We start from the raw sequence: 16381 nt of genomic DNA, 5'->3' as shown, positions 1-16381 counted from the left end.
GCCTTTATTGCCCAATTCATGCATACCGGAGGAGCAGGTGACACCCATTTCAGGCATATCTCCCTCTGTTGAAGTAAAACAAATACAAATAAGAGTGATGGTGTTTTCTTCTGTCATTTTTTCAAAGGCCCTTCACCTTCCAAGAAGCCAAACATCACCAGTGCAAGGCTTACCTTAATTTCTCTTCCCATTATGTCTGGTACTGCCTTAGCCACTCCCTGCCAAAAAGGTTGGATAACAGGATACAGCCAGAACAAGTGAACATCATCTGCCCTCTCCCTACTGCATTTAAGGCAAAACTCTGTCTCTCGACCTCCCAAACTTGATAGCTTCTTCGTATCCAGTACCCGCTGTGTACCTTGAATAAATTATTATTCCTGAGAGCTGCAGATTTTACTGAGGTTCAAAGAGTGGACATAAATACTTTCCATAAATGTGATATCTCCAACATCTGCAGGTCCCTCCTCTAAATCTAGTTTGGCAGAGTAAAGTCACCATTGACACCTTGCAACAACATACAGTACCATTTTGATACCTCTCTTTTTTGTGGGGGGACAACCTTGTAATTTTCTAACTATTCTGCATTTCCTTCCCCATCGGGGCCCAATCCACGTGCCTAACTGTCCAATTGACATAACTTGGATTTGGATAGCCTATGAGCTGTGATCCGAGTTAATATTTCCCAGGACACCAAGTGCTTCCCTCCAATAATTTAACCCCATCTTTTTACATCCACTTCTTTTAAATGTTTTGCTACATTGTCCTGTAAAGATTCTGACATTCCAGGTAAGTTCCAGATCTGGGCAAACTAACTGTAATATGGTACCCCAAGCACCCACCTGACCTGGGCCTACAGCTGACAGGCAGCAGTCAGAATCCTCAATTTAATCTTTTTGAAAAACTTAGGGTGGCAAAATTTATATAAAAAATGGTCAACCCCCCTGAGGCAGTCTTTTGTTAGGACTTCAAATAAAGGGTAGATTTGGTAAGAGTCTCCGGTTAACAGTTATCTTATATTCTTTAGTTGAAAAGTCCAACAGCAGACCTTGAAATCTGGGAGTGATATACCTCCTTCTGATTTATTCCTGCTGAGTTTTCTGTAGGCAATTCTCACTGCCTTGGATGACCAGATAAAACTACTTAACTCTCCCTGTAATTTCTTGAATCAGTTAGCGGGATTGTATTAAAAATAAAAGTAGATTTCAGGAGTCTCGCGATTTTAATGATGTTAGCCCTTTCTAGCATCGTAAGGGGGAGACATCCCCATGATGATGTTTCTTCCTTTCTATCATAAACTTAGCAATGTTCCCTTGGGCCATATTATCCAGTCCCTGTACTACCTGAACCCCTAGATACCTTATTTCCTTTTTTCAAGAGGACTAACCCAATGAGTGGTATACGGAGACACTCCCAAAGTCCAGCAGAGTCTGCAGGATAGCCAAAAGGGAACTTGCAAGATCTTGGCTATACAACATCAAATCATCCACATATAGTGCAACTATTTTCACCCATCCATTGTGTTGAAAATGGATAACATCATATTTGTTAAGGGTTCAATTTATCTTTAGGGCCTTCTTTAGAGGAGAGAGCCTCCTTTGCTGGAGTCATTTACACGCCTTCATAAATTCTGGGATTACCACTCGCTATGGGCTAAACGTAACCTCCTCATAGAAAGTTTGCAACGTGGGCCATTGACTTCTGAGTCTTAGTTGCCTTTCAGTGGTGCCTTGGATGACTCAGTCCTGGTAGATTGTTCAAAGCTATTTAAGAGCAAGTCAAAACAAATGAAAAATGTGTGCAATACGTTTTCTTCTGCCAGTTTGGCTATGTGCTTCCTGAATGCAGTTTCCTTGCTGGGACATTAGCTTATACCGTTTGGGACATGGCATGTGAGGCAATGTCGGCCTTGTCTCTGGACATTTAAAACACCTTTTGTGAGAATGTATATGATGGGTAGGCTACTGACAAAACACTTTCTGTTCTTGGCTGGACACTACAGTTTTCGTTCCCATTGCTATGGTAGCATCCGCATCATGCCTGGAGGTGTTTCACTGGATTGTCCGGAGACATCCAGGTCTCTTTGGTCGACATGTCATTTAATGGGATTTAGGCCTCTTGAGGAGAAATTCAAAGACCGCAGAGCTAAGGCTTACTTACCCTTGTGGGTTCCACCAGTCGTACAAAAAGTTCAGAGGCTATTCTGTGGGTCTTAAGTATCCAGTCGCAACCCTTATAACCCTTACGGCTACCTAGACAGACTTATTGTGGTGTCTTGGTTAGGGCAGTGCCAAAAGATGATGCAACAAATAGCATAGCACTCCTCACACTTCTTTTCTCGCATTTGACAAATTTCTTTAGCTCACCCCAATCTAATTTTGAGACTAGTAGACTTCAGAAGTCAACATTACCTCACTGGCATATTATAACATCAAACTTCCCTCCTCACATTTTCTCCCCAGCATTGGTGAATTGTGCCTGAATTCAGTCAAAGGAAATGAGGATGTCACTGGCCACAGGAATGATCAAACTAGTACCGGTGGTGTAGAGAGGACTGTGATGCTATTATCTATATTTTCTGTTCCTCCAACAGTTCGGGCACTAAGACCAAGCTTAGATGTCAGGCTCTTGAGCTGCTTCCTTTAAAAGGAGGCCTTGAACTGTTAGAACTTGGTTGTTTCCCTGGATCTGCAGGATGTGTACTTTCATGGGTTGGTCCTACAGTAAGAAGCTTTGATTTGTGGGGAATGGGAGGTTCACCTAATTTCCAAATCACTGTTCTGCCCTTTGATCTTTATGAAAGTCAGTGATGTGCTTGTGGAACATCTTTGCCGGACTTGGCACTAAATGTGCACTCCAAACTCTGCACAGAATTCCTTTTATCGGGTCAGTCTAGACACATTTGCCTTGAATGCCTTCCAGGCCTTTCAATGAGTTTAGGGCATGTAGGCTATGATAAGTGTTTGAAGCACAAGTTTCCATTCCGTCCTTACTGGTTCTGTGATATCTGGGGTGCTTGGCATTATGCATCTGCTGGTGTCTCAGACCAGTCGACACGTGCAGGTCCTACAGTGAAATCGGCAAATGCAGTAGGTCCAGGACTGAGGATGCTTTTTAGACACCATGTGCATCTCTGATAAGGCAGCTCTGGACCTTCGGTGGTGGATCATGGACTGGTGTCTGACATGTGGCATGCTTTTTCCTTTGTCCCTTCAGAGCTAACAGTGGTGAAAGATATGTCATCTCTAGTCTGAGGACAACTCCAGGATGATGTAAAGACCATAGATCTTGGGCTCAGATCTGCCATCATATGCATCTTTTGAAGGTGTAAGCCACCTTCCTTCAATCAAGAACAGGTTGATTCAGTTTCTGACAGAGAGCACAACTGCTGTGTGGTACTACAACAAGCATGGCGGAGTAGTATCTTGTCTCTGAAGGCTCTAATGTATTTGCAGTGGATGGCACTTTACAGGATTTCCTGACAATCCGTTACCTGCAGTGCTCCCCCCAACATCAGAGCAGATGACACAGCAGGAATCATCCTGCCAATTATGAGTGCCATCTGCACCAGAGGTTGTTCTGGGTAGCTTTGACCAGTGGTGTGCACCTTCTGTAGAATTATTTGCCACTTCCATAAGCACTCACTGCCCACCCTTCTGCACTCTAGAGTTTCCTTATCGAGGGTCTCTAAAAGACTCTTTAAACTTCGCTAGTACTCTGATCTCCTACACTCATCTTTACTGCCAGACAGGACGAGCACATTTATCCTGATAGCTCGGACTGGACTCTTTGAGCCTCTACATAGCTGTATCCTGAAACTCTTGGCCTTCAAACCTATTGTACTCCAGACTTATGACTGAGTATATGCCTTCTAGTTGGGCCACCTCTTTAAGACAATCTACTGTTCCAACAGCAGAGCATAGAATTTCATCCAAACCTCCACAATCTACACCTTCATGCATATAGATTGAACAATGCTAGTTGAGCGCCCTCGATCATCTGTTGGAAGGGTTGGATGTCGTTCCGGCTGTTAGCTACCCCTTCACCCAGTCTGTATTTTCATCCCACTGGGCTACATTTGTCACCTTGTGTGAAAAGAAGTAAGTAAACCCAGTACACTTTAAACTATCTAATATTCTTTTATTAGTATTGTCTTTAACTTGGCAATACTTTAATGTGGAAACAGTTAAAGGTTATTTATCGCCATTTTGATCTTTCTTTGGATGTTTGATTAGCCTTCGCTATTCAGGTTATGGGTTTCTTAAAAGGACTAACATATGGTTCTGCTTGCTTCCTGCATTATGCCACAGTAGGACCATAAACTGTTTTTGACATTTTTGATTTGTGCTCTCTTTGAGCATGTAGATAGTTGTATGCTGAGACTCTTGACCTTGAAAATTGTATTTCTTCTTTGTCACATCTTCCTGTCCTGTTAGTGCTGCCTCTGTGCACTACCTTCTTCTCTGGTAAGCTGAAACTTAAAACTTGTGCACCAAAAGTTGTGTCATCCTTCCGTGTGGGACTGTCCATCTTCTTGTGTTGTTTTCTCTACTGCATCCATCTGGGGAGAGACTTCGACAGTGCATCTATGATATGCCCCTAACTTCAACATTTATAGAGCTAAGGCATACTGTGTTGCTCTGTTGTTTTTTGTGTTTGCCAGTGAGAAAAAAGGAATGGCATTCATTGGGTGAATCTTCTACATAACGATGGTCCTTTACATGAAACTGGGATATGCCAGTAGTTCAATGAATGTATAATCCATAAGGCCTACGTGATTAACGGAAATAAACTACCAGCGATACTTGGCCAGATTGCTTAACACTAAAAGAACAACATGAATACCACTTTGTAATGATTGAATGAGGGTCTCCCTTTTCAATAATGTCTGATTCTGATCTTGTATTTGATGTTCATGGTTTAAAACAAAGCACCACTAAAAACTGAGCTATACCGTGTCCAAAAGGGACCATCCTGAGATCCTTGAGCTCATTTGGCCAGTGTGAAGGCCGCAACTACTTCTGATCTCTGGGTGTTTCAGTTTTGAATATCTGCCAGTTGGCCATGTGGGCATATATATGTACACCATATGTAGGCTAGCCACTACTGCATTGGTTTACATGTCACCAGGGAGGAATATTTTGCACATTTGGTCCTTAGGGACTTCCTGGTTTATGTCCACTCCCAAGCCGCACCTCCTTGGAGGGGACATTGATTTGGTATTGATTTACAGGGTGAGGAATTTGAAATTAGAAGTATCCATCAGAATAATAAGTTACTTAACTTTGGTAATGCTCTTTCTGGTGGCTACTTTCTCACCATAGATTTCCCACCTTCTGGCCTTCTCCCTGTTCAGTGTATTAAGCGTCAGGATTTGATGACACTGCCTGTGAAATTCAGTTTTATCAGCTCTGCTCCATGTAAATGTAAATGTAAATGTACAGGAATTTATATAGCGCAAATCACCGAGCGGTTTCTAAGCGCTTGCTTAGGGAACCCGTCCTGGTATTCCCCTGTGAGATAACCCCGGCAGGGTATCCACAAGGTGAAAGCCAGGCATCCCGCCGTGAGGGGCCGTTGCGGAGATTAAGCAAGCTATTGCCCAGAGTCGCAGAGTGTGAACCCGTGAATTGAGTAGGCACCGGAGCGAGAATTGTCGTGTCCATGGACATTTTAGGACTCAAGACCCCGCCGAGCCGGGAATTGAACCCTGGTCCCGGGCTGACCTCTGCTTCCAGGTCTGCCTCCTCTATCCAGTGCGATATCCATGTCCATGGGCTTAGAATGGTCAGTTGGTTAAAATGATATCTACACTCAGAAGGGTACCTTTATGCTCTTCAGTAGTGGGATGGGGCTGGGGCAAAAGATGATGGCACCACCAGTCACAATATTGCAAGAGTTTCCAGATCCAGTCTGGTGCATGTGGGAAATTCACAAGGTGAGGAATCTGCACTTTTTTGTTAAGCTATGGCAATAACATATCCAAAAAGGATGGCCACAATGTGCACATGATCTACCTACCTGACTCTAATACTATTAAGGTGTGTGGCATTTATCAAAAGACGCCATACTAGAGACTGAGGAATAAAGAGGTTGTTCATCTCAGAGCTGTGACATGGAAAACTTGTTATCACTGAGCTCATAAAAATTGATCCTGGGTGCCAGTTTCATCCTTGTTCCCACAGAAGGGGGCAGGTCTAGGGTTAAGTCTACAAAATCTCATTGTCTTAGCCCCTTTCACACAATGTCTATGTCAAGATGCTCAATGTCAAAGGGAGTGGGTCTACTTCGAGGACTATGTTGACACCTGGGATAAGGATCCAATATCCATCGGCTGAAACTCAGGGGCTTCTTCAACGAATGTTCAGGTTACTTCATCACAATGCACTAACAGTCCTCTTTCGCTTTTAGAAGCCAAGTACCTCTCCAATTTATTTTATTTTATTTCATGTAGGCTGTATCTTTCCCTTCAACCCTGTACAGCATTTTGCTACCTTTCAGCTAAGTTTTCACTACATAAATGCCACATACATGCATCGATGGATGATTCTCTTGTTTATATCTTTCTAGCTGTCACTCCAGGTACTCGATGGGCAGTATTTCCTACTTCTAAACCTTCAGCAATTTCAGATCCTGACCCTCTATTTATTACCGCCGCTCCATTTACTGCAGGGAAGAGGTTGATACTTTCCCATCTGCTGGCTTAGAGTAGTCTTCTGAACGTACCGGTAAGCAACTTAGATCCGACTGTCCAAGTAAAGAACATCCACTGTCTTCGTGATTATCCCCTGAGTACACACAGTCTCTGAACTCTGCATCGTCTCAAATTTCTCGATGTCTGACTTTTTTTTCACATAGCTTACTGTGAGTAGTCTTTAACATTGGTACCTCCACTACTTAGTGTATATTTATTTCATATTCAAGATTCCTCAGATTATATTAAAATTCGGACCCATACCTCTAGTTCTTGACATGCTTGGTCTACTTGGTTTCCTGAAAACAGTTAAGGGGATCGTTTTAGTGGTCTTATGGGCCAGACCTATAAAATGGAATCTGGGTTGCCTAATCGGATTCAAAATTGTTTATTGATTATTGAATCCACTTCCTCCAGATTCTTTGGTGTTTGTTGAACCCAGAAAGAAATACAATGCTACTGGCTCCCTCAAAGAAAAGCAGTAGACCGATGAATACTAAGATAGGTTTTCTCAATCTCATCTACCATTCTGAAGGCCTTCAATTCAGTGCCTCTCTTAGATCACCATTATCCCGTGAGTCAGTTTAAGCAAAAAATACATCTGATTGTCTTTTTTGAACTACTATTAAACTTATGTAATGAGATGCACATCCTGGCTATATCTGACATAGTTACCCCTCAGGAAAAGTATAAGATCCCTGACTTTTCCTTCTCATTGTGATGTAGAGGTAACTCAGAAACCATCTATGCCTGCTGGAAAAGATCTAGCTCCCTCCAAGCAATGACTTCATCATTCTATTCTCACTGCTAGCTCCCTGGAGTAAGGGGGCATTTCCAAACTTCTCCTGGCATGACTGATGAGAACAAAAAAGAAGTGTGTGCTAGGTATTGTGTGGGTACGAAATTACATTATCTACTTTTCCCCCCATATTCTACAAATGTAGTTGAATATTTTGGCTCTGGGCCTCTTGCAGAACATAGGTTGTCCATACCACCAATGTGGCAGGGACATTTACTGACCTCACTAGTTGAAAAAAAGTTCCATTACAGCTCAAGACAGCAAATAAGTGAACCAAGAGGGTTAGTTCAGGATGTTGGTGCTGCACAGTATCTTCCCTCACCAACAAAAGGGACTCAAGATCGGCCATAGATCTCCAAAACGCAAACTTTCATATTGGGATCTGCACAGTGACAGAATTGGCACCAGTCATTACGAGTACAGAGTTCCTTCCTTTTGGATTGCAGTCTACCCTGTGGTCTTTTGGAAATGCTTGGATATGTTTGTGGCTTTCCAAAGGTATTTTCCTTTTCTGAGATTTTGATGAATGGCTCCTTGAGGCTAGCTCTCAATGATAAATTATTTAAGACTGACAAAATAGCAATGTACCTTTTATATAATTAGGTGTTCATATCAGCAAAGATAATTTAACTTTATTTTCAACTTAGTTCGTTCAAGCAGTAGGGGTGGTGCAACATTTAAAGAATCCACTTCATAGTAAATCGTCCAAATAACAAATGCCATTGCCTGCAAACAATATCTCATTTGATGGTCAGAGTGATTTTTTTTCCAGATTCTATGCCAATGCACATTTTGATGGTACTAGACATAAGGTTAGAAATGCTAGCTTTTTACTGGTTAACTGAAGTTTAATGACCCAGACAGCTGTACAGTCCCTGACCTGATGGTATTTAAAGAAGAGTATCCTTACGACCGCTTCAAAAACTATCCTGACACACTCGTTGATGGGGGACCGCTGAGCCTCTATGGATGAGACCAGTCATGGCAAATGGTCTCTGAAAGAGCAACAATATCATATCAATATATTGGAGTTGAGGACAGTCCATCTGGTCCTGAAATCTTTCTTTTAGCAGCCAAATCCAGTTTGTTTTTACTGTACTTTAAAACATATCATTATGTATTATCTGAACTGACCGGGAGAAGCACCGTCCAGTGTCCTCTTTTCGGAAGTCCAGTCAATTTGGGCCTGGGCACTAGAGACCAGCAGTCAAATAATTGCAGTTTATCATCCTGGCCTTCGTAGTTCAAAGTCAGTCAAGCTCGACAGGTGCATACTTAAATAGCACAGTACTCAAATGTTTTCTCTGCCTGGAGTCAACCAGAAAATACACTTTCAATAAACCTATCTAAATAATTTCTGTTCACTTTTCATCCGAACCAGAAAGGTAATCTCCAACCTCAAATACACATTTTTGACAGTCATTGCTCTGGACTAGCCATGGCAATGGAGATATTTTGGCATATTGTAGTTGTCTCTACAGGAAACTTTGTATGGACAAGATCTCTCTTAAGGATGTAAGGCACTATTCTCTACAGATGCATTTACTCGCTGAGCTTGTCTGCCAGGCTCTCCAGCATTTAAAAAGAAAATATGCCCCTCTACCTCTTACAGATAATTACATGGCATCCTGAAATAATCCAAATATGGTTGTATAAGATCTTCTTACACCTTCAAATGCAAGAGACTCTGCTTTTGGTGTCTTAAAAGACAAGCAGGCCCATGAACGTGCCAACAAGTAATTGCCCAGATTCTCATTTTGGTCAAACTGGGAAGCTGTGATTTAAACCAGTCTCTGGGTCAGGGCCCTCTATCTAATTTTTTCCCATGTTCCAACAAAAGCTTCTGACGGGCCTGGGCATACGCAAGTGCATTCGTAATATCATTTGTTTTTTGTGGTTTTTTTTTATATAAGGTGAGGCAGCAGCGGGAGAAACGCACCTCTTCATATAACAGGTTAACGTTTGGCAAGCTTCCCTCCTTCTGAGAACAGGTATGGCTAGGATGCTATCAGCACAAGCTTTTCTCGTCACAATCCAGGTCCAAATCAAGCAGGAGCAGTGTAATTTTACTTCCTCACAGAATGGGCTCAGCGGGGAAGAAGCAAGCCAACCCTCTCTCACATTAAGTGCAGTCTTCCATGTCCCACAGAACATATCTTGGAGGGCAGATATGTGTGTGGTGTAAGTTGCAGAAAGATCTCTGGAGCTGATGTTTAAGTTGACAGGAGTGTGTAAGTGGATGAGTGAGTGATTGAGAGTTCTGACTCCATTCTCAGATGATAGTCCAAATCAGAATCCTGAAATTCTAGCTGCTGTCACATGGAGAATGGCTGTTTGTGTTGATTCTTTGGTGTCCCAAATATTGAGAAGTAGCTGTTACCTAGTAAGTTATTGTTGTTTGGAGAAGCCTTGCTTTTGCCTAATTAACTATGATCTGGACAGACATACAGATGCCAACCTCTTTGAAAAGGTTTTGAATACAGATTTCTAACAGGCGCTGTGCAATCCCAGCCTTAGTGCTGTATTTGTACTCCGTGTTGAGGTAGGGTCTGTTTAAAAAAAGCAGGGGGGCTGTAGAAGTGTTAGTGGGGGGCTGAGGATGTGCCTATTTGTGGCCTCTTACAGAGGACTGCAGACAAGCCACAACAATATGCTGCCCTTAGTGGCAGTAGAAATGCCTTCCTGATGCTGCAAAGGACGACTGAAGCTGCTGTTTATTATTATATTAACTTCACAAGCTTTGCTTTTTGCAAAGAAGTAAAAATAAAAACATGGCAAGTCACAAGTCTTTCACCTTTTTAAGTATGCACATCCCTACACTAAATAAGTTGTATTCTCAGAGCAATCAGTTTTAAGATTCGGGAGTATACTGTGTCGCAATATGATCGTGGACCACCATAATCTATTTAGAAGTTGTTAAATGCATATCAGCTTTATATTTATAGATCTGCATTGTTTTCTGTGTTTGACACTTGTTCTTAAAACTGTGAGAACATGTATATATTTGTATTTCAGTTTCACTCCCCAAGATACACCAGCGATATGACTTGGATATTGATGCTAGTATGGCGAAGGTAAGCTCCAATATGATGACAGTGCACATTTTGTTTATTTATTTGGAACCCCACATCAATCTTTGAGGGTATTATGTGACCTAAACATGCACTATTCACTGTGTGGGCCTGACATCTGTGACACAGGTTTAATGATAGACTGTGTGCCAGTGTGCAATTATTCATAAATGTAAGGCTGAGATATCAAATTATGTGATTTCAATGTAATTCATCACCGAATTTAAAACAAGGAGTTTTTATATTGTTGTGTACATGAATAAGCAACTGTTTAATTTATCTGAAAGAGACACGTTAGTGATAGATTCCTTACCTTAGAATATCCCCAGGCGTCAGACTGGATCCGGAAACTTTTGCGTAGCAATACCCCTGCGCGCCGGTAGGCGTCGTCTGCGGCTCCGCGTCCGTCGTCGGCGTCGTGAGCGCCGGGATGACGTCGTCGGAGTACTTAGACGGCGCCCATGCGCGCTGACGTCAGTTCTTCTTTTTTCCGCGCCAGCTAGCGCAGATACGGAAGAAGCTCTACCCCCAGTCAATTTTTGACTGAAATTTTTGATCCTTTTGATCTTTCTCTCTTTGTCGATTTCTCGACTATCGGTGCCAGGGATGCCCGGGTTCAAGCCTTGTTCGAAGTGCGGCCGACTCATGTCGGTCACGGACCCCCATCGCCGGTGCCTGAAGTGCTTAGGCCTCGACCACGACGATCGATCCTGCTCAGACTGCCGGGCCCTGACGTCGAAGGCTAGGCGGGAGCGGTCCCGCAAGCGTCTCGAGCTGAGGCAGTCGGCCCCGCGCCGCTCCAGGTCCCGGTCCCGGTCCCACGGGAGGTCGAGGGACAGGTCGCGAGGTCGGAGTCATCGACGCTCCGGGAGTGGACACCGTTCGTCTGGTTCCAAGTCCTCAGGTAAGAGGCATGAGAGGTCGGAGCGACGCCATCGATCCTCCGACCCGCCCCGACGCTCGCACGATGTGGCCGGGGACTCGGGCGACACCGCCCACGCGGCTCCGCGGGAGTCGCAAGCGTCGCCGCCTGCCCCACACCTTCGGGTCCCTGGGCACGGCGCGACGCCGGAGGAGGTCGAGAGGTACCTCATGGCCATGAGGGCCCTCCCTCCTCAGTCGGTTCCCGTGGCGCCTTCGGGCCGATCGGTTCCGTCTGGAGGTCCTTCCGGGTCGGGCGCTTCGGCCCCGACGACGTCGGGTACTTCGGACCCGGCGCCGCTGGCGACTTCGGTCTCGGCGCCGCAGGACCTCGCTGGATCCGGCTCCGGATCCGGGACCTCGCCGGTCGACCTTACGACCTCGCCGGCGCCGTCCCTTCAGGTGTCTTCCCCGGCAGCCGATGTGGTTGCCGCCCCCAATGTCTCCTGCGGTTCTGCTCAGGCGTCGGGAGGGCGCCACTGGGCGCCGATTCCGTCGGCCTTTGGAGATTTTTATCTCCACGAGGAGGCCCTGGCTGTTAATCCTGGTCTCCAGGACACAGGTGACGAGGAGACTTGGGAGGGGTCCGAGGACCCTCTGGCACATGATTGCCAGTCACAGCAGGACTGGACATATGAGCTTGGGGAGGCCAGTGGTATTGACACCTCGCCAGACACTGGATTTACATCGCCCCCGACTGTGGCTTCGGAGGCGGGTTCTGCTTACAGTGTAGTGTTGACGAAGGCAGCTAAGGCCTTAAACCTTCAGCTCCCCGTCGCGGCCGTGAGGACTAATCTCCTCACAGAGGTCCTCAAGCCGCAGTCAGGCTCCGCGGAGCCCCTCCTGCCGTTCAATGAGGCCTTGTGTGACGTTCTTCTGGGCACTTGGTCCAAGCCCGCCACAGGCCCGCCTGTGGACAGGAACGTGGCCAGACGCTACTGCCCGGCACCGGGCGACCCATGCTTTTTGTCCACCGATCCCACCCCCGAGAGTCTGGTCATCCAGGCCTCAAACTCCCAAACCGCATTCCCGTCGGCCCCGCCCGACAGGGAATACAAGAGATATGAACAGTTCGGGAAGAAGGTTTTCTCGTCTGTAAGCCTAGGGCTGCGGTCTGTAAACACCGCCTGTCTCTTGGGCCGCTACACCCACACTCTGTGGGACACGGTTGCGGAGGTGCTGCCTAAATGCCCGGAGGAGGTCCAGGCTAAACTCAGCCAAGCCCTTGCGGACGGCCGAGATGCAGCACGCTTTTCTATCCGGTGTGGGCTGGATACAACGGACTCACTGGGCAGTGCGATGGCAACGACGGTGGCGGTTCGACGCCACGCCTGGTTGAGGTCCGCCAACTTCTCGGCCGATGTCCAGGCCACCCTCCTGGACATGCCGTTTGATGGCCGTCGCCTCTTCGGCGACAAGGCAGACCATGCGCTGGAACGTTTCAAGGACTCCAGGGCTACGGCCAAGTCCTTGGGCCTTACGGCCCCACGCCAGCAATCGGGTGCCTTTCGCTCCTTTCGTGGCCACGGGAGGGGCGCCCCACCACGGACCGCCAGCCACACGCCGCAAAATGTCCAGCAGCGCGGTGGCGGACGTGGGAACCGCCGTGGCGGTCGGGGCCCGCGGCGAGGCCAGTCCACACCTCCCTCAGCAGCACCTGCCTCAAAACCTTCCTAGTCCGAGTTTTCAGGCCCATGTGACGCCCGTGGGGGGCAGGGTTCGCCATCACCTCCCCCACTGGCATACAGTCACTTCGGACAGGTGGGTGCTGCAGATTGTCCGAAGGGGCTACTCCCTCCCCTTCGAGACATCCCCTCCATCCATGCCACCACAATGCCACCGTGTGTCGGGGGATCACTTGCAACTTCTGCAAGAGGAGGTCTCGGCCCTCTTGGCCAAGAGGGCCATCGAGCGCATTCCTGGGCCAGAAGTAGGGTGTGGTTGTTACTCCCACTACTTTCTGGTGCCCAAGAAGGGCAAAGGGGGCCTACGCCCTATCTTGGACTTGCGGAACGTCAACGGCTTCCTCCGAACAGAGAAGTTCAAGATGCTCACTTTGGCTCACGTCCTGGCTGCTCTGGACCCGGGAGACTGGATGGTAGCGTTGGACCTGCAGGATGCCTATTTCCACATCCCCGTCCTGCCGGCCCACCGGCGTTACCTGCGGTTCACGGTAGGCCAAGAGCACATTCAGTTTACCGTGCTCCCCTTCGGCCTTACCAGCGCCCCACGGGTGTTCACGAAAGTGATGGCGGTGGTCGCAGCTCATCTGCGCAGGCAGGGGGTATCAGTCTTCCCCTACCTCGACGACTGGTTGTTGAAGGCGGGCTCGCCCCAGACAGTCGTCAGCCACCTCCAGACTACGGCCGACCTCCTGCACCTGCTGGGGTGCTCCATCAATGTGCCGAAGTCACACCTGTGTCCCTCTCAGAAGCTCCTCTTCATCGGAGCGGTTCTCGACTCGGCGCAGTTTCGGGTTTATGCACCCGAGCAGCGGGTTCGGGATATTCAGGCTCTGGTTCCAATCTTCCAGCCGTTATCCCGAGTCTCGGTCAGGTTGACGCTCCGGCTTCTGGGACTGATGGCCTCCTGCATCCTTCTGGTGCGTCACGCCAGGTGGCGGATGCGGGCTCTGCAGTGGGACCTGAAGTTTCAGTGGGCCCAGCATCAGGGCAACCTGTCCGATCATGTCCTGATCTCGGAGGGCACTGCGAGACAACTGCAGTGGTGGCTCACGGACCGCGACTGGGTCAGTGGCAGATCCCTCTCCCTACCCCACCCGGAGCACGTAGTTGTGACGGACGCGTCCCTCCAGGGCTGGGGGGGCCACATGGGAGAGGCGGAGATCAGAGGCCTCTGGTCTCCGGCGGAGTCCCGGCTCCATATCAACTTGCTGGAGCTTCGGGCGATTCGTCTAGCACTGAAAGCATTCCTCCCCTCTGTCCGGGGACGTGTAGTGCAAGTGTTCACCGACAACACCACTGCCATGTGGTACTGCAACAAACAGGGCGGGGTGGGGTCGTGGACCCTTTGCCAGGAGGCTCTGCGCCTATGGCAATGGCTGGAACATCAGGGCGTGACCCTGGTGGTTCAACACCTGGCAGGCTCTCTGAATGCCAGGGCGGACGATCTCAGCCGTCGGTGCATGATGGATCACGAATGGCGTCTGAACTCGGACGTGGCGCAAGGTCTCTTTCAGCAGTGGGGAGAGCCTTGGTTAGATCTATTCGCCACAGAAGAGAACGCGCAATGTCATCAGTTCTGCGCGTTGGAATTTCCAAGGCGGCACTCGCTCGGAGACGCTTTTCGTCGCGAGTGGAGCTGCGGTCTGTTGTACGCCTTTCCGCCTATACCACTTCTGCCCAGAGTGCTGAAGAAGATCAGGCGCAACCGGGCCCAGGTTATCCTTGTGGCTCAGGACTGGGCACGAAGATACTGGTATCCCGAGCCACTCAGCATGTCAGTCGATCCCCCGATTCGTCTGCCTCTTCGGGAGGACCTTCTGTCGCAGCAGCAGGGGACGGTCCTGCACCCGAACCTGTCCAGTCTCCACCTACAAGCTTGGAGATTGAGCGGCGGCAGGTGAGGCCATTTGACTTGCCTCCTGAAGTCTGTGATATCATTCTGGCAGCCAGGCGTCCCTCCACAAAGTCGGTATACGCCTGCCGGTGGAACAGATTTGTGGCATGGTGCACAGCAAAGGCTGTGGATCCTCTCTCTGCACCCCTTTCGGAAGTGCTGCTCTTTCTTCTTTCCCTTGCCCAGCAGGGCTCTGCCCTGGGCACTCTTAAAGGGTACCTTTCTGCTCTATCGGCCTTCTTGAGGCTACCAGATCAACCTTCTTTATTCAAGTCCCCTATTGTAAGTAGATTTCTGAAGGGCATCACGCACATGTTCCCTCCTGTTCCCTTCGTGATGCCCCAGTGGGACTTGAATCTTGTTCTCACTTATCTGATGTGTGCTCCCTTTGAGCCACTTCATAACTGTCCTCTTCGTCTCCTTACTCTGAAGACTGCCTTCCTGGTTGCCATCACCTCTGCCAGGAGAGTGAGTGAGCTCCAGGCTCTTTCTTCTTCTCCACCTTTCCTGTCTGTTCATCCTGACAAGGTGGTGTTACGTACACGACCTTCCTTTCTGCCCAAGGTTGTCACAGCCTTCCACATCGGGCAGTCCATTACCTTGCCCACTTTCTTTCCGCCTCCGCATCCCTCGAAAGAGGAAGAGAGGCTCCACCGCCTGGATCCAAAACGTGCGCTCTCCTACTACCTAGATCGCACACGCCAATTCCGGGTGGATGACCAACTCTTCGTTGGTTACGTGGGCGCGAAGAAGGGTAAGGCGGTGCACAAGAGGACCATCTCTAGGTGGATCATCTTGTGCATCCAAGCATGTTACTCCATGGCGAGGAAGGAGCCCCCGGCTGGATTGCGGGCTCGGGCCACGGCAACGACAACTGCTCTGGGCCGAGGTGTCCCCCTGCAGGACATTTGCCAGGCAGCCACGTGGGCCTCGCTGCACACGTTCGCAAGACACTACTGCCTGGACAGTCAAGTCCGGAGGGATGGCTTCTTTGGCCGTTCCGTCCTCCAGGACTTTCTGGTGTGATATTGGTTCGCAGACCCACCACCGGGGTTGGTATTGCTGGGGTATCTATTCTAAGGTAAGGAATCTATCACTAACGTGTCTCTTTCAGATGCACAAGTTACTACTTGTGTAACGATATATCTGTAAGAGACATTAGTTAGTGATAGATTCCTTACCGACCCACCCATCCTCCCCGTTCTGCGAACCGATATCTAGGGTTAAGGTCATCCCCTTTCAGGGCCCTAGTTTCATGGCACCAGTGTTAGTTCTATCATGGCTCTGCGTATCTGGCGCGGAAAGGCTGTGTGTCAGAAC

General features: G+C 48.1%; 1 protein-coding gene across 3 annotated transcripts in view; it reads left to right on the top strand.

Moving 5' to 3' along the window:
- The window catches only part of TBK1 (TANK binding kinase 1), a 431625-nt gene that overhangs the window by 283113 nt on the left and 132131 nt on the right, over positions 1-16381 (top strand). For all 3 annotated transcript variants that reach the window (XM_086919050.1, XM_086919051.1, XM_086919052.1), the window contains exon 10: positions 10506-10564. In XM_086919050.1, coding sequence (XP_086775176.1) covers positions 10506-10564 — 59 coding nt within the window. The remainder of the gene's footprint in view (positions 1-10505; positions 10565-16381) is intronic.

This window comes from Lissotriton vulgaris, chromosome 1_1 (assembly GCF_964263255.1).
Source record: "Lissotriton vulgaris chromosome 1_1, aLisVul1.2, whole genome shotgun sequence".
NCBI lineage: Eukaryota > Metazoa > Chordata > Amphibia > Caudata > Salamandridae > Lissotriton > Lissotriton vulgaris.
The sequence above is the reverse complement of the archived record's forward strand: the minus strand, read 5'-3'. Positions and strand labels throughout refer to the sequence as shown.